The following is a 23094-nucleotide window of genomic DNA, read 5'->3' as shown; positions in this document are numbered from 1 at the left end:
TGCCAGAACAGGACTTACATCCTCTAGGCCTCTTATGGTTCCATGTCCGGCTAGGTTATCTCAACTGCCAGCTCAGCAACTTAGAAAAAGCTTACTACTGAGATTATTGTCTTTATTACACCATTCAGTGAAACTGCCAGTGATGTCCATTTAACTTTTTCCCCACTGCAATTCCTTCCCTGGGAATGTCTTTTCCCAATGCTCCCAAATCTTGGCATCTTTCCTCACAAATTATAGGAGCCCTCTCCTAGTAATTCTAATTCCCAGGGCCTGTCCAAATGCTCCCAGAACGCTTCTCCATGGTGCTCCCAATCTCCGTAATCCTCTTCAAAGTGCCTCTAGACTTTGAGTTTCCTCCCAGTGCAATGTCGATAAATCAGTGATCCTAATAGTATTACTTAGCATAACGTCCTTGTTCTTATAAAGCACAGACTCACCGTGAGCAATGCCATGGGACATCAGCTGGTATAATATAAATAAATCAACTGTTAAATAAAAAAAAGTTGTGAGTAGCACCACATTAGGTCAGCTGGCATCATTTAAAAAGCTGTAATTTCAAGGTTTTTACCTCCTCTCAAGGTTAAAATGACAATTATAAATTGCTGCCACCATCTGAGCTCCTTGATCAGATTTCTATCCATTAATCACCCGGGGATGTTTATGACTTTCTCTATACTGTCTGTAAAGAGCATTAAACGTGCTGACAAACATTGTAGAATCTCAAAATCAAAACAAATTCCTGTCTGCATAGTCGATAAACTTTATATGATCTGTTGAGTGAGAAAGCTATACACTTTTCATTTTAGCCATTGTGGCTGTTATGTTCATTTATGTTTTTTATTCTAGATATTTTTGTTTTCTGTGTTTTTCATAGTTAAGCCCTCGCATCCTACATACTTGAGAGTTTTTTCACTTAACCTGTTATTTAGGCAACAACATACCCAGAATAATGAATAGAGAATCCTTTTTTAGATTACTTCAGCACTGGTGTAGTGTTTCCGTGCCTCAAAGGTCTCTTCCGTATCTTCAAAAGCAGCAGAATAACATTACACTGAACTTTGTTTTGGCTTTAACTTCCAAACAAATTTATTAAACGTAAAAGAATAAATAAATGATAGCAGAACTATAACATAGTTGTTAAACTTTACTGGCTTGTATAATAGAAAATGAATCGTTTACAATTCTAGTGCTAAAACAATTATAATGACTCTTAAACATTGCTCTTTTTATGTTCTCTGCAATTTAACTGGTTTATCTAATACTGTTTTGAGGTTCCAATCAGTTAATCTCTTTTAAGGACCATGACAGAATTAAAACAGGCCGTAGCAAGCTAAAATGTAGACAAAGTTTCATTTTTGCCACAATGGCATCACACGTAAGTAACACTATGATGTATTTCAGCATGATTTATGTTGTCGTGTGATGCTGTCCAAACAACTAAAGAGTTTTTCCTGAATATGTTGCAATTTCAATTTGTAGGGCATTTCAGCGAATAATTGCTGCTGCTGTCAATTTGCTCTTCTGCAGCTTGAAAGATCACATCTCACAAATGTCTCAAAGCACTGGCCATATTTTGAATTGGTGTTGCTGATTTAAACACAGCAAGATCCCATCACCAGCCATGAAATGAATGACCAGTTAACTTGTTTTGGTCATGTAGATTTGGCCAGGACATTGGGAGAACTCGCTGATCTTCAAATAGCGCCAGGCGATCATTCCCATCCACTCGAACCAGAGGAACAGGCAGATGGGGACTGAGTATAATACCTCATCTGAATGACAGCACCTCCAACTCTGCAACACTCTCGCAGTGCTGCACCGAACTGTCAGCCTAGTTCAAGTGCATCAGTTCTGGAGTGGGTCTTGAAACTATAGCCTTCTGACCGTCTGACTCAGAGGCAAGAGGGCTACCAACCAAGTCATGAGCAAATGTTTGATGCAATTTAGCTAAATAAATGTAACTATCACAGTCTAAACAATTTAGTCTTATTAATGATTGGACATCTTTAATAGTCTTTTCCCTGCGTTGTGTAGGTTAATGAAGTATGATTCCACCGGCCATCTTGCACAAGAAGTTGCTGAAAATATCCATGAACGTAACAGACAGAAGAGAACGGGAGGTAATCCTTCAAAGGTATATTCTGTGGTGATTGCCATTATTTTGCAATTCCTTTTATTTGAACATAATGGTTTTTATTATATTGTTTGAAGAAATAATGTTGAGGGGAGAAGCATAATTCAATTAGGAAGGGATTCTCTTTAATTGTGGATAAGTATATAGTTCATCAGAAAATAGTGTCTGAACATGCAGGTTCTATGCTGGAACTCATTAAGAGCACTCAATTTTCCTCCTTCATACATTAAGAATTAAATTAAGAATGAAATTATGGTAAACTGACTTGCTTTGTGATGCAATTATAGTTTTAAATTTCCGTTTATAGAATTTTTTGATCCAAACTGCTGTATTACCTTGCCAAGATGGTTCAAGGCAATTTGCTCTTGCATCTGTTAGTTGCACTCTATACCTTGATAGTGTAATTCATGGGCTGCTGGAAGGAATGGGTTAGGTGGGCCAAGTTACTTTTTCCTTGTTTCATAATTCTGTTTTTAATGGCCCAAATTTTGCTGTCAAAATAACGGTGAGGCTAATGGCGCCTAGTATTATTTATGCGCAAATGATACAGCAACTTCAGGCGAGGGGCAGATGCGCGGTTAAACTCAAATATCCGAGTTGTGCTGCTCCTCTGTTAGCTTTGTGAAAACGGCATCTCGCTGTCTGCCTCAACATTGAAATGCATTGAATGGCGTGAAGTTGCTGTATTTGCGCGGTAGATATGAAATAAATTCGCCACAGAAAGTTCAGTCAAGTAATTTCAAGTCTAAGTACCCTTATAACAATGTGACAAGTGTTAATTACTGCCAATCAACCTCTCTGGCACTGAAAATGAACTATTACAAGTATGGAGTCTCATTCCTTCAGCTTTTAATTTTTAAAAATGTAAAATTAAAAATTAAATTACTTTTCCTTTCTGTCTCTTTTTCTCTCTCTTGCTTAATCCAATCTTTCTTTCCCTCTTTATTTCTCTTTCTGTACCTGATTTGACATTGAATTCACTCACTCTAATTTACTCTTCCTTCTCAGTCCTTGTGCTGTTAATTTCACAATCCTTCAATCTGATTGGTTAAGGAGATACACAGTTGCTTGCCCTCTTCACTCAGATCCCAGATGCCCTCTTTCCCTCGCTGCGACGTTATCAGCTCACGCTTTCAGCAACTCGCCACGCAAAAAATGTAAAAACCTAAACGTGCAATGGCAAGTCTAACTAACGGCAGACGCCAGTGGATGCCCTGCCACCGCAGATGATAGCCCAATATGTTTCACAGATCACAGTTTGATATCCTACTTTGGTGCCTCCATGGTTAACGTTCAGTCTGCTGTAAAAGAAAACAGTGCTCATTAATAACCAATTCATCTGGAAGTGTTTTATTGAGGTTTGAATGTTTCCTTTTGTAGCCGACGACCATGGTCATCCTAAAATGGGGAAAGTTTCATTTTCTGAGAAATCTGCCCCCCCACCACATTCCCAGACAACAGCCGTGAGAAGGGTTTAATCATACTTCTTGTCATTTTCTGGGATTTCAGCCACTAAAGTTTGTCGGAAATGATGGCTGAGACATTTATTGCTGCTTACAGTATGTGTATGGCAATAGTTATTCCATTAAACTGGTGCTTGGAATATGTTGTATGTCATTGTTTCATTCCCTGGGTCTTTTGAAATGCAGCACGAGCTGTGCTGAGTCAAAGGCCAATAAGGAGAGTTCAGTTTGAAATGAACTATTGATTAAAACTATTGATGACAAATGCTACAGACTAGTTTCGTTTTTTTCCTTCAATGCTAATGTATTATTGTTAAATTTCTTAGCTGAAAGCAGCAGGAAGGTTGATTGTGAGTGTCAAAGATTTGCTTGCATATACATTTTAAGCCTTTATATATTTTGGTTGCATTTATTAAGTCGATAATTGTAGTGAAAGCCAAGAACTCTTGTTTTTCATTCATATTTTTGCAGTGTGTATGAGATTGTTGCGATTTGGAGACTTGTACTAAGCATGTATAGTCTGTTTTTAGTTGACTAAACAAGTGTAATCCATGGCAGGGAACACTAGGATTATCCTTTCACCACTAAACATGCGCACAGACTGTATTGTTCTGCAGTTCACATGCAATCATATATTTGCAATAAGGAAGACAGAGGGAAAATTATGTGCAGTTTTGCAGTTCCATGAGTGTCACACCACTGACATCTTACACCATACCTGGAAGTATCTATTGTACTCTGTTTAAAAAAAGGCCTTTGAATCCATCTGGTAGAAACTGTAGACGGATGCTTTCCAGACATAACCATCTTGTATTAGAGATTGCTGCAACGCTGCCAAATATTAAAATCATGTAGAACTTAATAGCGCAGGATCTTTATGTATATAGCAATTGAGTGGTTCCAGTATTAATGCAACATGGCATGCACACTGGCTAAACCAGTCAGGGCAGCTGATCAGAACATTGTTTTTTGAAACAGTTAACTTTCTCAGTTGACAAATCGTTTCTATATGGTTTTTCCTACATACAGAGCATAATCCCTAAATAAAACTGGAACTTGGTTTTGATGCACCTCTGGTTAGTTTTTGTGGTGAAAAGCACCTTACTGAAGTAACTATATGTTGGAAAAGTAGGTTAATTTTGTTGACACAGCTTCAATTCAAACCCATTAAATAAGCTTGTATCAAATTAACTTCAAGAAGAGCAACGAGGGTGATCACTTTTATAAGATTTCTTGCAGATGAAAGTGCTCTGTCACCATCATTCTAAGGGCAGTGGTCATCTGGTCAAGTCAAATGCATATGAACGACTATACAACGAGCCATTGTTATCTTAGATTTTTTAAGGCACAGAAAACTGAAGCAGGTTAGTGCAGTGGTCAGCACAGCACAGGTTAGCACAGCACATTGGGATCAGACAGGAGCTGATTTCACTTCAGTATCTATACTTGATGTGATGACAAACACCATAATACAAATTCCAACCCGAGAGAGGTCTGTATTCCATTGAAACCCTCTACACCACTTCAATATGCATTCTGCGAATGTTTTTACACTTGGTCCAATCCCGATCCGGTTGCAGTAGTGTGTGTGTACATTTCCTCACATTTAATCTTGACTTTGGGCTGCTGTTATTATCTCCAGGATGGTAGCACTACCATCTTTTGAAGCTGTCACTGATTCTCTTTTTGGAAGGATACCAGTGCTTCACTTATACCCCAATGCATTTTTGGCCTCCCCAGTGCCGCATATTCGAATACAATTTGCTTTTCAAATCTAATGCCTAAACTTTAATGTTACTTCTGCCAGAGACCACTGTAAGGATAATTATATTGTCTGCTCTAAAATATTTCACATTGTTAGGTTTTCACTGTTAAGAAACTGGGACAGAATTGACTGTGTGGTAATTTTAGATTTTTAATCATTTTTCAATTGTCATCTTATTGCAGTGGCCCCATACAGAGAATAATGTAGCTGGGCCTGTAATTTAGAGAATTTGTAAATAACCGAATCCACATACTTCAGTAAAGTAAAATATGATATTGATCAGCTGTTTAAAAAAAAATACTGATGTATGGGATTCTTTGGCATTATTTGTACCCAGGCCGATTATACCAGGTGGATGAATGAATGGCAGTTAGCTTTAACTTCCAGGTTTGCTTGGCGTTAAAACCCTCTGTGAAGATATGATTTAGGTACTTGATTTTTACTGTGCTTGTGATACATTTGCTGTAGTTCTGTTTTTTGGTTAAGATGGGCCAGTCGTTTGCTTAAGTCTTAGAATGTTTTGATAGGAATTGGAAGTAGACAGTACTCCAGGTGTGGTCTCACCAGGGGCCTATATAATTGCAGTACGATGTCTTTCCTCTTATATTCAAATCCTCTTGTAATAAAGGCCAACATACCATTTGCTTTCCTAATTGCTTGCTGTACCTGCATGTTAACTTTCAGTGATTCATGTACAAAGACACCCAGGTCCCTCTGAACACCAGCATTTCCCAATCTCTCACCATTTAAAAAATACTCTGCTTTTCTACTTTTCCTACCAAAATGGCTAATTTCACATTTCTCCACATTATATTCCATTTGCCATGTTCTTGCCCACTCATTTAGCTTATCTATGTTGCCTTGAAGCCTCCTTGCATTCTCCTCACAACTTACATTCCCACCCAGCTTTGTATCATCAGCAAACTTGGATATATTACATCCAAGTCATTGATGTAGATTGTGAATAGCTGAGGCCCAAGCACTGATCCTTGCGGTACCCCACTAGGTGCAGCCTGCAACCCGAAAATGACCCGTTTATTCCTACTCTCTGTTTTCTGTCCATTAACCAATCCTCAATCCCATGAGCCCTAATTTTGTTTAATAACCTCTTGTGTGGCACCTTATCGAATGCCTTCTGAAAATACAAATACACCACATCCACTGGTTCCCCTTTCTCTATTCTGCTAGTTACAACCCCAAGAAACTCTCAATTTGTCAAACACGATTTCCCTTTCATAAATTCGTGTTGACTCTGCCCAATCCTATTATTATTTTCTAAGTGCCCTGTTACCACGTCCTTAATAATAGATTCTAGCATTTTCCCAACTACTGATGTCAGGCTAACTGGTCTGTAGTTCCCCGTTTTCTCTCTTCCCTCCTTCCCAATCACTCGCCATTTCAAAAAATACTCTGCTCTTCTATTTTTTCTACCAAAGTGGATAACTTCACATTTCTCCATATTAAGCACATCTTGTGCTTAAATTACTGTTATTCTAGCCATCACTTCTACAGCACTTCCCTCAGTTCCTCAAGCTATTAAATTCTTGAAGTCTCTCCAGAATTGAACCACCAATGCCACGCTACATTGCCGCTACTTTTACACTGTACCTTCAGCATCAATGCAATATCCTCTTGGGTGCCAATCAAGCATTAAAAGTGCAGTAGAAAACAGACAAACCATGTTGGCATGCTGCCCATGAGACCACCTGGAAGTGGCAGCCTTGCATTGGTAAGGGTGGGTGTGGGCATCAGTATGAAAGCATTGGTCTGAAGCCCTGCCAAATATTTTCTTAAAAAGGGGAAAATACACTGTAGTTGGCTGTTGTGTCAGTATTCACATTTTAGTGATTGAGAAGTATGGACTAGCTTGCCAGCTCTTTTCAAAGATTGAGAAGGTCATTGGCACTCTGAAGCCTGTAAGCAATGGTCTGTACATGTGTTTGTGTATGCTTGTGCAGAACTTAGCCTCGCTCTGTTTCACTGCGGTGTGAACAGGCAGCATGAATAGAGCTTGAACTGTTGTGAACTGTTAATGTAACTCTTGGTGGCGTATAAAATTGACGTGGATGTCTTTTTTAAAAAGCGTACACTTTAATGTTTCTGTACACTATATGAACATTGCACTTCTTCGGTAGCACCTCCCAACCCCACAACCTCCACCATCTAGAAGGGCAAGGGCAGCAGGTGCATGGCAACACCATCACCTCCAGTTCACACACCATCCCGACCTGGACATATATTACCGTTCCGCCATGATTGCTGGGTCAAAATATTGTAACTTCCTACCTAGCAGCATTGTGGGAGTACCTTAGGAAAATAGGAACAGGAGTAGGCCATTCAGCCCTTCGAGCCTGTTAGATCATGGTTGATCTGTATCTAAACTCCATTTACCCACCTTGCTTCCATGTACCTTAATAACCTTACCTAACTCAATTCTATCCACGATAGCAAAATACTGCAGATGCTGGAAATCCGAAATAACAACAGAAAACGCTGGAAAAACTCAGCAGGCCAGGCAGCATCTGTGGAGAGAGAAACAGAGTTAACGTTTCAGGTCGATGACCTTTCAAATTTTATATTGACCTAGCCTCAACAGCTTTTTGGGGGAGGGAGTTCCAGACTTCCCCGACCCTTCGTGTGAAAGAAGTGCTTTCTGACATCACCCCTGAACGGCCTAGCTCTAATTTTAAGGTTATGCCCCCTTGTTCTGGACTCCCCCATGAGAAGAAATCGTTTCTCTCTTCCACCCTATCAAATTCTGTAATCACCTTAAACACCTCAATTAGATCACCTCTTAATCTTCTATACTCAAAGGAATACAAGCCTGGCCTAGTAAGCCTTGCCTCATAATTTAACCTTTTTAGCCCCGGCATCGTTCTGGTGAATCTGTGCTGCCCCTTCACCACATGGATTCCACCAGAAGAAAGCTGACCACCACCTTCTCAAGTTCCCCTTAAATGCATCTGTGCTATTTGCCTCAACTACTCCATGTGGTAGCAGGTTGCATATTCTAACCACTCTCTGGGCAAAGAAGTTTCTCCTGAATTCATTATTGGATTTATTGGTGACCATCTTATATTCACGGCCCCTAGTTTTGGACTCCCTGTAAGTGGAAACATCTTCTCCACATCTACCCTAGCGAACCCCTTCATAATTTTAAAGACCTCTTAATAACATGACTGAAGCGAATGGTAGAAATACACAGCAGGTCCATCAGCAATAGATAGGCAGAATAATGTTCCAAGCAGAGAAGAATTAAATCCAATTCCAACAGAGGGTCTCCATTTGAATTCTGAGCACCGCACCATGAAAATTAATTTTTCCCTTAGTCTAATCAGGCCTGCCTTCCCAGTCATGGACACTAGATGTCCTCGTACACATCCATACAAGATCATACACAGCCACTTATTTTTGCAGTTACCTTAACTCGACGACACTTTCTGTATATGCAGCTTTCCATCCATGCAATTTGATGTTGGTAAATCTGGCTGTGCATCGGACTCATCATCCTGAAACTTATCCACTAGGATTAGTAGAAATCTGCCAAGATTTCATAAATTATGTTTGCAGACTGATAACTAAATGCACAGTTCTCATCTCTGTGTTTGGCTTTGGGGCAGTAAGAACTCTTTAATAATCATTTCAAGTTGCGATTTAATTTAGGGTCCGGTAGGAAAATAATCATGGTTGCCTATTCGGAACAGGAGAAAATTCCTGCATAGAAAACTTTGCTTAGTTATTCTGCTGTTTATATCCCAATCCTTAAATCTCATTGGTTAAGGAGATACCCTGTTGGTTGCCCTGTTCACTCAGGCCCCAGATGTCCTGTTCCGACATCAACTCGCACTTTCAGCAACTTAGTGGGCAACAATGTTTTGAGCTGAAGCTGTTAGATGTCCTACTACAGCAAAATCTGGGCCAATGTTATGCCATAATATTTGTTCTATACTGGTTTGGAACAGTAATACTTGATATGTAAAGTAGATGTTTAGATATGTAAGGTATTTTGTTCTTTCTGTTATGAGCTTTAAGCACAATGCAACACGCCTGTTAAATAGATAAACGGTTTAGACAAAGTCTTTTTAAAATGATCTTGATAAAGTAGTATTTAATGAATGCTATAGCAGAGGGAGGAGAAAAGGTAATGTAAACTGGGAAATTGCTGATGAAGATCAAAATACACCAGGGGTCAGTATAACTTCATATCGAGTGGTGCTGGGATTCCATTCAATGAAGACTTGTTAAAGAGGAAAAGTAGCTATATAGCTAACAACTGTTCTCGATAAAAATTGGAGTTTCCACTCATTATCGGCTGATCAGGGTGGTTTTCCTCTTTCCTCGGTCTCTTAGTAATGGCCTATACTTGGTGAGATTTGAATAAACACCAAGTTTATTCCTCAGGTGAGACTTGGAAACACCAACTACAATGCTGTTGAATACACCTATTGAAGGAGACCTCTTTACCTGTATTTCTCCAATTATCTGCTCCATTCTCTACTGCAAAAAATAGATTGGGCTTCACAATGAAGATAATTTATGAAAAGGAAAAATTGAAAAACATAGGAAGGAAGTTAATGAGTAATTATTTACCATTGGTAATACTGACTGACAGCTTCCTTTTTTTAAAAATTTAAACTTGGCTCAAAGTACGAAAGTGTTCCACATCCTAAACTGATATACTCATTTGACCTGTCACTTGTACACATTATCCAGATTGTCACATAACTCATTCTGTTGACTGTTTCTGAGATGAAAACATTCAGGTTACATTGCTTATCCTATTGTTTCTGTTAAGAGGACATTTAATCTGTTGCTGATCATGCACATAACTTTCCATTTTAAAAAAAATCTTTTTTTTTCTAAAACAAGCTTTTCTTGTCCAAATTGTTAGACTTTTTACATTTCATTTTAATGAAATTTCATTTAATTTTCAAATTGAGAAACCACCAAAATTCTGATTCATCTCAAACGCATGCATCGACAAAGAGAAAACATATATATTGTTTATTGACTTGAATATATTGTTGCAACATAAAGTGAAAAATGTCATACTTTCATCCAGAATATTGCAACTCAATGATGGTGCGCCTTGTGTTATTTTATGTGTGTTGCTTAAATTGATTTATTACTTCAAGCGCTGATTTTAGGTTGAAGACACTCTTAATTTACTAGGTGACTTGTGTTATTACTTTGTTCTCCGGTGGGAAACATCGGGGCATATGCACATGAATGTTATTCTGCCTGAGCTAAGATGTCATTTTCTCTGCCCCTTTGTACTTCTATTGTGAGTCAATGGGGATGTTTGGGGGATGGGTTATTAACGGAGCTCCTTGACATCATGTGTTACTGATTGCCAAAAAAGCAATCTGAAAGAGTTGAAAGGTTGAGCAATGTATTGGCCAGTTGTGTAGGTTCTTAAAATTTTGAAACGATTATTCAAATTTCTCAATTGTTTATTTTGGTCTCCTACTTAGTAGGTACCAAATGGCAAAAATACTTAGTAGTGGAATGTATTTCACTCAAAACGCTGAAGGACTTTTTGAAGGTTTCTTTCAGTTATTGTGGGTTTTTTACATGATCATGTTTGTTGAAATATTGATGAGTGGATTTGAAGCCAATATTTTATTTTGTCCCTTCCCCGCCCCCCTCCAGCTGAATGTGACAATTCGGACATCTCTGCAGAGGCTCCAAGAACAGATTAGCCAGCTGAAGGATTCTTTGTTGCGAAGTTTGTCGATGCGCCAGATGTATCCTTTTAAATCCTTTTCTTTTTTCATGGCTGTGCAGGCCCAAGTTGTTAAAAGATATTAGATAAACTGAAATATGTATATTCAATACATAAAATATATACGTGCACTGTCTCTATTGAAGGTGTGGCAAAAGATGATGATTGTATAATTTGTGTAGATCTTTTACTAAAAGAATCCTTTTTAAATGCTGTGAAAGATATTGTGCTGAAATGCAAAGATAGTGCATTGTCTCTGCCTTTTTTAAAAGTACAATACAGGAATTGAAACTAGTACTTTCTAACTATAGGCTTTGTTTTTATGCTGGTAGGGAAGCTACAGGAACATTCGAGTGAGTTTTATGTACATCAAAACAGCTGAAATCTAATCCCTTTAAGGAAACTTATTTATATTACAAATATAGCTAAAATACAAAACTAAGTTTGTGGGTTAATACAAAAACAACTGATACTCAGAAGGGAAATTAATTCGAGAAGCACCGAAGACATAATGAACTGTGAGACTGTGCTGCTGCTGTGTACATTCGTTTGGGGTTTGGCTTTCATTTAATTAAAAAATAATGGAATGTATACAGGTCTTTCAAATTCTAAAAGGCAAGGATAATTTAGATGTGAGCAGGTTAATCAAGGTGTGATTATAGAAGTAGAGGGCATGAGTACAAAACTAACCTGCCTTTGTATATAGTGGATTGTGCATGCTCACAACTTGCTTTGAATATTGGCCACAAAAATCCTGATCACTAATTGAAGGCAAGTAACTTGCACAATGCAAAATGTAACCTTGCCTGATATAATGCATCTATAAATGGTACAATTTTAAAAGGGGTGCAGGAACAGAGAGGCCTGGGGAGTATATGTACACAAATCTTTGAAGGTGGCAAGACAAGTTGAGAAGGCTGTAAAAAAGCGTACGGGATCCTTGGCTTTGTAAACAGAGGGGCATAGATTACAAAAGCAAAGACATTCTTTAATAATTCATATTCAGTACACAGCTTGAAGCAGACAGGCGTCAAAATTTGTTGGACGATTTGTTAACAAGAGAGCGACAGCTTCAAACATCCTTCAAGAAGGATGGCACAGAGCCTGATGTGATGAGGTATGATTTGCACTGAACGTTCTTTAGTTTGAAAACTTTAAGTTGTCGAACACAATATTTTCAGTTTGGATTTGCTGCAGTATTATCAAGTTTTTTTGGGGAAAACTTTTGCTATCATACAAATGTCATTAAATAATTTTGTCCTTTTTATTAAGATACTGAGTAGTATTTTGATACCTGTCGTAAATTATCCGGTGTAGTGTCTGGTTAGTACAGAGCTAGTGCACAGAACCCAGAGGAATCAATGCTTCAGTTCAGAATGAAAAAAAAAGAAATACTTTGAATTCATATAATACATTTTATGTCCTCAGAACATCCCAAACTGCTTCACAGCCAATGAATTACATTTTAAATGTCGTTACTGTTGTTTCCTTCCTTACTCAGAGAGTGTTTAGAATGTGGAGCCTGCTACCACAGGGAGTGGTTGAGGCGAATAGCAGAGATACATTTAAGGGGAAGCTAGATAAGTACATGAGGAAGGAAATAATAGAGGTTTTGGTGATAGGTTGAGACCAAGTAAGGTGGGAGCATAAACACTGACATAGACCTGTTGGGCCGAATGGCCTGTTTCTGTGCTGTTAATTCCATGTAATTATGTCGGCAAATGCAGCAGCCAGTTTGCCAACAGCTGGGTCCACAAATATCAATTAGATAAATAACTGGCTATATTTTTTATCATGGTGTTGAAAGAGGGATAAATGTTGGCCAGGACGCCAGGAGAGCTGTTGTAGCCATCTTCGAATAGTACAATGGGATCTTTCATGTCCGCCTGTAAAGAGAGTTGGGGCCTCAGTTTAACATCTCCTCTGAAAGACCAAGGGCTGGATTTTACCAGCCCTGAGGAGGCGGGACTGCTGGGAAAATCAAAAAGAATGGGAGCGGGTCCCAAACCCACTCCCAACCCGCCTCCAACCAATCTTCCTTGGAGTCAGGTACCCGATTTCCGCAGGGACCCGACTCCTAGCGGCGGGAAGAGGATTATAGCCACTTAACTGCCTGTTAACAGGTAATTAACAGTTAAGAGGCTTTTCCCCATTTTGAGACTTCTGCTGCGGGCTTCCCGACGTCGGGGAACCCCGCCAGGGTAAGTGAGGCGTGCTGTGGGTCTGTTATAATGTTTGTGTATAGATGATAGCTGCAGAAGTGATGTGAAGGATGCAATGGGACACTGGGTGAGCATCAGAGGTAAGGAAATGTTGGGAAAGTCATTTTAATGTGTTTAGATTTTTCTGTAGGTGACTAGCTTTGAAGTGTTTGTGTGGCCTCACCTCATTGGGAGAAGTGACAGATCACTTCTGTACCCTCACCTGCAGCTACCATCTGTTTTATCCTAAGGAGAGAGTCATTGGAGAGCCTGGATGCAAGGGCTCACCTTTGTACAGCGATTGTCAGTGTTTGACAGCACCTCAATGCTGTCAAACACTGTCAAATCATGTCAAAAATAAATAGTTCATGTCCCTTTAAGAAAACCGGCAGATGAAGTGTCATCAACTGACGTCATCTGACACCGGCTTTCCCTTAAATGGCCAGCAAGCCCGCAGGACGGGCTTAACAAGGCCAATCAGGGGAAATAGCGTCTGTGCGTCGGACGTCGCTGGGGGCGGGACTAGAACCCGGAAGGCAGCAGTCCCGCCCGCAACTCGTCTCGGCAGGTAAAATCCAGCCCCATGTCTCAGCCAATGCAGCACTCCTTCAGAGCTGTACTGAAGTGTCAGTCTAGATTATGTGCTCAAGTCATGGAGTGGGGCTTGACCCCACAACCTTTTGCCTCAGGTGAAAATGCTACCATTGAGCCAAACTGATATTTAAAATATCTTCCAGTTCTCTTGTCTCTTTGGAAATTGTGAATGTGATATGAATGTTAGTGTTGTCAGGGGCCTGATGCTTGACTGCAAAATTCTACGAACTCTGAGGCCCCAACTGTTTTTACAGGTGAACATTAAAGATCCCATTGTACTACAGATCTCCTGGTGTCCTGGCCAACATTTATCTCTCCTTCAACACCACGATAAAAAAGATTAACCAGTTATTTATCTAATTGATATTTATGGGCCTAGCTGTTGGCAAACTGGCTGCTGCATTTGCCGACATAATATATTTTGGAGTGGTTATAAAGTTATTTTTATTGTGCGTACAAACATTACCTGAGAGATTTCAATGTTCCATCATCCATTTTGCCAAGTTGGCATGATATGAATCCTTCGGAAAATTTGGAACAGTAAACTGGATGTTTGGATCTGATCCAATAATACATATTTAACTTATTGGAAAGAAACAAAACAAAGAGTTTGCTATTTGTCCTTGTTATCCTACAGTAACCTCTTCATGAGCATATATGTAAGTGAAAGGAGACTGGGTGATTCATGGGATAGAACACATCTTTTTACTTCATGTTCAAAGTCAGACAAGACTAATGTGAAAGTCAAATGAGTCTGTGCAGCCTCATTCCTCTTTTAGCAAGTTATTAATCAACAGCAGAAAAATGCCTATAAGTAAACACTAATTGACACTGAATTTCAATCTCATAGAAACATAGAAAAATAGGAGCAGGAGTAGGCCATTCGGCCCTTCGAGCCTGCTCCGCCATTCAACACGATCATGGCTGATCCTCTATCTCAATACCATATTCCTGCTCTCTCCCCATACCCCTTGATGCCTTTTGTGTCTAGAAATCTATCTATCTCCTTCTTAAATATGTTCAGTGACGTGGCCTCCACAGCCTTCTGTGGTAGAGAATTCCACAGGTTCACCAACCTCTGAGTGAAGAAATTTCTCCTCATCTCAGTCCTAAATGTCCTACCCCGTATCCTGAGACTGTGACCCCTCGTTCTAGACCCCCAAGCCAGGGGAAACCTCCTCCCTGCATCCAGTCTGTCTAGCCCTGTCAGAATTTTATACGTTTCAATGAGATCCCCTCTCATTCTTCTAAACTCCGACCTAGTCATCATAAAGAGCCACAAGAAGGGTTCGTGTAGAAAATGGAATAGTGGTGCAGCCCACGAACACATTGAAAGAAAAAAAAAATGTAATTTCAACAAAAACAAGTTGCACTTATATAATACCTTTAACATAGAAAGACGTCCCAAGGCGCTTCAGGGAAGCGTAGTCTGACAAAAATTGATGCCAAGTCAATGAAGGAGATATTAGGAGGGATGACTAAAAGCTTATACTAGACAGGAAGTGAGTACATCTGTAAGGTTTTTACAATATTATTAGTTTCCATCGGTGGCCTCGATTATAATTATGGAAATTGAAATTTGTAATGCAAAAAGTTGACGTGTGACAAAAATATGACAATATAAAGTAAGGTTTTGTAGGCAGGACGTGCACACACAAGATTTTTAATAAGATAGGGCTATACTAGCTGACATCCCATGGTGTTGCTCATGGTAAGTTCGAGTTTTTATAAAAACAGAGGTGTTACGCCAAGTAGTGTTATAAAGGACACTGAGTTAACAAGATTGGGGCTACACTAGAATCTGGGAGCACCGGGAAGGGGTCTGGAAGGAAAGTCATAGGGTGTGAGGGCATCACGGGAGAGGTTGTGAGGTCTAGGAATATTGTAGATAGCATTCAGGAAGCAGTGGGATAGGTGCTGGGATCACTCGGAGAAGACTCATAGGAACTGCGAGCTTTGGAAAGGGAGGATCCTGTGGTCTGGAAGCATTGGGAGGGTGGTCTCGGGAATTGTGAGCACTGGGAGGGCAGACCTGGAAGCAGAGGTTTGGTTAGTGTGTCTTGGAGAAATCTGTGGTCAAGGAAGACTTGGGAAGGGGAGAGGCGCTGGGAACGTGTGTGTGTGGGGGCGGGGGGGAGCAGGTTCCAGCAACCTTGAAGAAGAATGGCACTGAACTGTCCTCAGCACAATCGGTGTCCCTCCCATTGACCTGTTCACAGACACTTTCAGCAGACACCACCCCCACCACTTCCCCTCTCGTCATCAAGCTCCTGCCTTAGGGAGCTATTATGTTTGCTAACGTATAATAAACATAAATTTCCATAAACAAAAATAAACTCTCAAATGACTTCAGCATTCGTTGTTTATGCAATTTCCAAGGTTTTATTGAAAAAATTCCTTTAAATCCCAAATAGGCTTCACTTTTTTCACAATAGAAACATTTTAACTAAATTTGAAGCCACACTGATGAGGGATGGGGCTGTGATCAACATAAACAACAACCAATCAGGATAAACCCAATTAATCAAATTCATCTTCCAGCTAGGGCTAAATAATCTTTGTTTTGCATTTTAAATATCAACAGAAAGAACCATTGGTGCTGTTGATCAAAGGTGCTTTTAATATATAAACATGGATATGCATATTGATGCTATTTCTTCTCCGCCACTCCTCTCTCGTCTGTCTCAGCATGCAGCAAGAATTGTTGCTTGCTTTTGTTGGATGCCCGTTGAGATATGAGGATGTTAACCGGTCTTGTGGAATTTTGATCTAAACAAGTGTTCTTGATTGTCTGAGTGACAGAAGAATGGCGCAGGACTGCTGCATTGGATGAGATGCTGGATTATTGAGGGAAGATTTGCTTTGGGCATTTATGTGTAACAAAATCATCATGTACTTATAAAGAACCTGTTTGATTTTGTTACATGTGCACGAGGGAAATCTTCTCCCATTGTGTTTCACAAGGTTTATGTTACCACTTTAAAGAAAAAGGAACAGGACTTGCAGCAGCTGAGTTCTTTCAATCCAACAATGAAGAACATTTTACAATAATGGACTAGTGTGTTTGCGTGCCTGGTAATGTTAATTGCATGGTAGCTTTGTTTCAACAAGGTATCATAATGGTAACAGATTAGAATTTCTCTAAGAAGTCTCTGGTTATTAATAATAGCTCTTTTTGTGTTTAATTTCATACACCCAGTCTTGGTATCAAGTACTCCCACATTAGATGTAGCACAGGTTAGATGCAGAGTAAAGCTACTCTGCCCCACTGATGGGCCTGAATCCCTTACTCAGAACACCCCTTACTGCACCAAAGTGCTTCACCAACCATACTGTATTGTGTGAGTTTGCCAATTAGCCTGAAATTAGGGGCAGTTTTGTGCTGTAAACCCATGTCTGCTGTGGACTGGATTGACATTGTCCAACCTCACGTCACAGAGTTACCTTTACAACTAACAGAGAGAGGAAACTTCTCCCATCATTCTGGGCTGGGTTTGAACCCACATCCCAGAGGTGAAAGGTCCTGGTCTAACCTATCGCACTACTCGGTCAATAACTTTTACTGAGCTAGTTTCATGGTACATTAGTGAATTACTCATGTGGCCTAATCTTATTGTAGCTGCGCCTTGATAGTGTAGCCCCTTGTATCCTTGTTTTACTCAAGACATAGGATCATAGAAACATAGAAGATAGGAGCAGGAGTAGGCCATTCGGCCCTTCGAGCCTGCTCCGCCATTCAATGAGATCATGGCTGATCATCCAAATTCAGTACCCTGTCCCTGCCTTCTCCCCATATCCCTTGATCCCTTTAGCCTTAAGAAATATATCCAACTCTTTTTTGAATATATTTAATGAACTGGCCTCCACCGCCCTCTGTGGTAGAGAATTCCACAGGTTCACCACTCTCTGGGTGAAGAAATTCCTCCTCATTTCAGTCCTAAATGGCTTACCCCTTATCCTTAGACTATGACCCCTGGTTCTGGACTCCCCGGCCATCATAAACATCCTTCCTGCATCTAGTCTGTCCAGGCCTGACAGAATTTTATAGGTTTCGATGAGATCCCCTCTCAATCTTCTAAACTCCAGTGAGTATAAGCCCAATCGACACAATCTCTCCTCATACGTCATTCCTGCCATCCCAGGTATCAGCCTGGTGAATCTTCGCTGCACTCCTTCCATGGCAAGAACGTCCTTCCTCAGGTAAGGCGACCAAAACTGCACACAATACTCAAGGTGCGGTCTCACCAAGGCCCTGTACAACTGTAGCAAGACATCCTTGTTCCTGTACTCGAACCCTCTTGCTACGAAGGCCAACATACCATTTGCCTTCTTAACCGCCTGCTGCACCTGCATGCTTACCTTCAGCGACTGGTGCACAAGAACACCCAGGTCTCTTTGCACTTCCCCTTCTCCCAATCTATTGCCATTCAAATAATAATCTGCCTTCCTGTTTTTGCCACCAAAGTGGATAACCTCACATTTATCCACATTATAGTGCATTTGCCATGTTTCTGCCCAATCACCCAATCTGTCCAAATCGTACTGGAGTTTCACGACATCCTCCTCACAGCTTACCCTCCCACCCAGCTTTGTGTCGTCTGCAAATTTGGAGATATTACATCCAATTCCCTCGTCCAGATCGTTAATATATATTGTGAACAGCTGGGGTCCTAGGACCGATCTTTGCGGTACCCCACTAGTCACTGCCTGCCACTCGGAAAACGACCCGTTTATTCCAACTCTCTGCCTTCTGTCCGCCAACCAGTTCTCTATCCAAGTCAATACCTTGCCCCCAATCCCATGTGCCTTAATTTTGCATGCTAATCTCTTATGTGGGACCTTATCGAAAGCCTTCTGAAAGTTCAAATACACCACATCCACTGGTTCTCCCTTATCTATTTTACCAGTTACATCTTCATAAAATTCCAGTAGATTAGTCAAGCATGATTTACCTTTTGTAAATCCATGTTGACTTTGTCCGATCCTGTCACTGCTTACCAAGTGCTCTGCTATTACATCTTTTATAATAGATTCTAGCATTTTCCCCACTACTGATGTCAGGCTTACCGGTCTATAATTCCCCGCTTTTTCTCTACCACCTTTTTTGAATAGTGGGGTAACATTAGCTACCCTCCAATCCATTGGTACTGTTCCAGAGTCTATCGAGTTCTGGAAGATGACCAGCAATGCATCTACTATTTCTAGGGCCACTTCCTTAAGTACCCTGGGATGTAGATTATCAGGCCCTGGGGATTTATCGACCTTCAGTCCCATCAATTTTCCTAACACCATTTCCCTACAAATACTGATTTCTTTCAGTTCCACCCTTTCATCAGGCCCTATGTTCCCCGGCATCCCTGGGAGGTTATTTGTGTCCTCCTTTGTGAAGACAGAACCAAAGTATGAATTTAGTTGGTCTGCCATTTCTTTGTTTTCCATTATAAATTCCCCTGATTCTGACTGCAAGGGACCTACGCTTGACTTCACCAATCTTTTTCTCTTCACATATCTATAAAAGCTTTTACAGTCAGTTTTTATGTTCCCTGCTAGCTTACTCTCATATTCTATTTTCCCTTTCTTAATTAATCCCTTTGTCCTCCTTTGTTGAATCCTAAACTGCTCCCAATCCTCAGGATTATTGCTTTTTCTGGCCAATTTATATGTCCTCTCCTTGGATCTTATGCTATCCCTAATTTCCCTTGTTAGCCACGGTTGAGTCACCTTTTTTGTTTTATTTTTATGCCAAACTGGGATGAACAAATTCTGTAGCTCATCCATTCGGTCTTTGAATGTTTGCCATTGCCTATCCACCGTCAACCCTTTGAGTGCCATTCCCCAATCAATCCTACCCAACTCGCTCCTCAGACCATCGTAGTTTCCTTTATTTAAATTGAGGACCCTAGTCTCTGAGTCAACTACTTCATTCTCCATCTTAATGAAGAATTCAATCATGTTATGATCGCTCCGACCCAAGGGGCCTCGTACAACAAGATTGCTAATTAATCCTTTCTCGTTACATAATACCCAGTCTAAGATGGCCTGATCTCTGGTTGGTTCCTCGACATATTGGTCCAGGAAACCATCCCGTAAACACTCCAGGAATCAGTAATGGTCTCTGTTATTTTGGATAATGTTTTTCTGAAGATGGTGCAGTGAAATCTTTAATCTTCAAATCAGTACATTCCAATTTGTTGACTCAAGGTTGAATCTGTTCATCTATTTTGATACCTAATCAAGAAGAGATCCCACTCCAGATTGCTATTGAGTGACCGTTGTGAAGGGTAATTATGCTTATCCTGAAGTTATGCAGCCTTCAGCAAAGGATGCTGTAATATTAATGAGCAGTTTAATTGTTTATTTAATATGCTGTGTAATTTACTCAGTGGCAAAGGACAACTGGAGAAACACAGCCAGTCTTGGGTCAGCCAAACAGAATGTACTAATTGGAAATTTGTTCTGCGGTTTTTCCCTGAATGTGGTGAACATCTGGAGATTTGTTAAAAGTTAAACTAATAAATTGAACTATAGGAGATTAATTCATTCTGGTTAAAACTGGCAGAAGCTCAAATATTTCATTTAGTAGAACTTCTTGTTCAATTAATCACAAATTTAGCAGCAACTGTTGTGAAAATCAGCAAGTCCTGGAGGTGATGCAATGACTCATAGTTTACATTTTACTACTGTTCGCTGAGCTTATATCCGCTTCCTAAAAACTGTTGCATGCTATTGTCACTTAAAATAGCTGTTTACATTTTTTTTATATATATAGTGCAACTTTTAAAAGAATTCCATTTGGTAATTATGCCAAATGTTGTCATATGATTAGGCAGTTGTGATGCAGTCTTGCTGACTTTTATCTAGTAAAGCAACAGTAAAACTTAATGTGTGGCCCGTGTCAGAAAAAAGCTGCGGTTGAGTTATCAGAGACACTTGGAAAGTTTTTTTTTCTGGAAAGAATTTGCAGTGAAACAATAGTCCATGGAAGATTAGCTGCTGGTTATTAGGCAGCGACACAGCTCTCTGATTCCATTCCTCTCGTCTTTTCTATTTGAGCAAATCTCAAAGCCTTATAATTAGTTAAAGCTGATCACAAAAAAAAATCAGAAATCATCTACACACTCCACTGCTCTGTGACCATTCCAAAGATTTAGGTGATTAACATGGCAAAATCAGCAGGAGGCTAATTGGATAAGCTTTAATCTTTACACCGCTAAAGCAAAGCGTAGTAAGATCAGAGAGAAAAAAGGAAGTAGAATGGTGTTTACTGCAGAACAGTTACCAAACATGTCCCAAGGATTACTGTTAGCAGGTGATATTTGTCATGATTTTAGATGGATTTGTAACAGGTTGTTAGGGAAAAGACAGTGATGCAGATTGCTGCTAATTGCTTTCATTATAATATGCAGTCCTTAACTTGAAATTCACTGTATATATTGTTAGGGATTTTCCTAGGTATACTGAAACAAGAAGCCAATGCACATGCTTATCAGCACTTCGAATTGTTGTAAGAATTAGTGCTTTACCTATTTAACGTACTCATAGCTTATGTATTTTGCAGTCTTGCCTTTGCCTTTTTTCTGCTGAAACACCAAGTGGCAAGCAAACTGCAGAAAATGGAGTAAAGTTTGTAAGAAAGGCATGTTAAAAATTCCCTTCGCTGTGATGTAGAGTGAAATCTCTATGCAACGGGCACTTTCACTAAATGGACCTCATATTCAAGTTTTGCTAGTGTAGGTGATTGCTTGAAATATTAAGCTTAATCCTGCTTGTAGTTTCTGCCTGTGAATTGAATCATCTAGAAGTCATTTTCCACAGTATTCTATAGTTGATGTGGAATACTAGCATTTAACCAGCCGACGGGCATGTTGGTACATTTAAAAATAACCAGCAGCAATCAGTCATTCACTGAACACAAATTACTAGGAATTTTCTACTTACCTGTACGTTGCCACTATGTTTGCTTACAGATAGAGTTTAAAATTTCTTGTAAGCACCAAAATTCTTTGATGCACATGCTAAACTGTGAAGATTTTTACGTAAACAAGATGAACCATTCGGTGACGTAAATTATTCACCAAAAATGATCTGTGCTCTTTTTGGATAATTTGAAAAACATTTGGTTTAATGCATTGGCCCACAATACCTGCCTTCACTTTTGGCTGCTCAATAAATAAGAACTCTTAGCATGATTAAATAGTGACTAGGTCTTCTATGTTTGAATAACCAAATTAGGTTAATCCCTCAGATGATACCTTACCTGAAATTGAAATTACTGTTGTATCTATCAATTGGCCAACTTGTGTATGACCTGAATACTGGCTGTGTCTGTGCTGTTTTACAGTTTCAGCCATCATGTTCTCTTTATTGCATTCTCTCATACCCTTATAGTGCTATTTATGGCATTTCTTGTATTAGCTGTATGGCATTCTTTTTAAATTTAAACACTTCATGTACACTCAGTTTTTTTCCCCACACTGATTTCTCTCTTCTCTGTGTTTTGTTCTCCCACTGAAAAAAAATGTTTAACACAACACACTTCTGCATTTCAAATAATTAATTTGAATCTGTGGAATACAGAATTTATGTCCACTTGTGAGGAAGATCTTAACTCACTCTTGTCTTTGTTGGAAGTTGTACATTTTGCAATGCATGCAATTGGTTGCAAGCAATGTAAAATGCATCAATACTTCGATCCTTGCACCACTTTACATTACATAGTTAAAGAAATCAATGCAGCTTTTATTGAAATTTGATTTTAACTTTCAGGTCTAGCCTTATGAGTGGGGATTCAAGGACAGGTCCCAGCAATCCTTGGTTAATGGAGGAGCCAGAAGAAACTAAGGGGCTTGATTTTGGTGAAATCAAACATCAACAACAGAGGATCATACAAGGTAAAACCCATCTTCATGTAAGGTCATGTTCTTAAATTGAGTGTTTTGCTTGAAGGAGTTCTGAAGATATACCAAGCCTTCCTTGCATATTTGGTCACTATTAATATTAAAGATATTAGTAAGCGTTAAGTTCTCCATTCGTTTTAACTGAAAGACAGCCTGAATAAAAAGAATTTTGAAGTTGTAATGCTTTCAGCAGAAGACATCCAGGAAATCATTTTAATATTTAATGGTATTTACTCTACTAACCCATAAGGTGAAATAAAACATTACAGTAAAAATGTAAATGATAGATTTTATACATTACAAATTTTAATGTAT

At 39.5% G+C, this 23094-nt stretch overlaps 1 protein-coding gene across 2 annotated transcripts in view; it reads left to right on the top strand.

Annotated features, from left to right (window-relative positions):
• stx8 (syntaxin 8) overlaps window positions 1-23094 on the top strand; it is a 160501-nt gene that overhangs the window by 10273 nt on the left and 127134 nt on the right. For both annotated transcript variants that reach the window (XR_015073090.1, XM_085963554.1), the window contains exons 2-5: window positions 2035-2134; window positions 11015-11109; window positions 12094-12204; window positions 22649-22773. Coding sequence is in view for 1 of the 2 variants with exons in the window: in XM_085963554.1 (XP_085819680.1) it covers window positions 2035-2134; window positions 11015-11109; window positions 12094-12204; window positions 22649-22773 (431 nt within the window). In the remaining variant the exon portion in view is untranslated. The remainder of the gene's footprint in view (window positions 1-2034; window positions 2135-11014; window positions 11110-12093; window positions 12205-22648; window positions 22774-23094) is intronic.

This window comes from Somniosus microcephalus, chromosome 21 (genome assembly GCF_052327205.1).
Source record: "Somniosus microcephalus isolate GS21.2 chromosome 21, FLI_Smic_1.0, whole genome shotgun sequence".
Taxonomy (NCBI): domain Eukaryota; kingdom Metazoa; phylum Chordata; class Chondrichthyes; order Squaliformes; family Somniosidae; genus Somniosus; species Somniosus microcephalus.
This window is presented reverse-complemented; position numbering and strand designations above follow the sequence as displayed.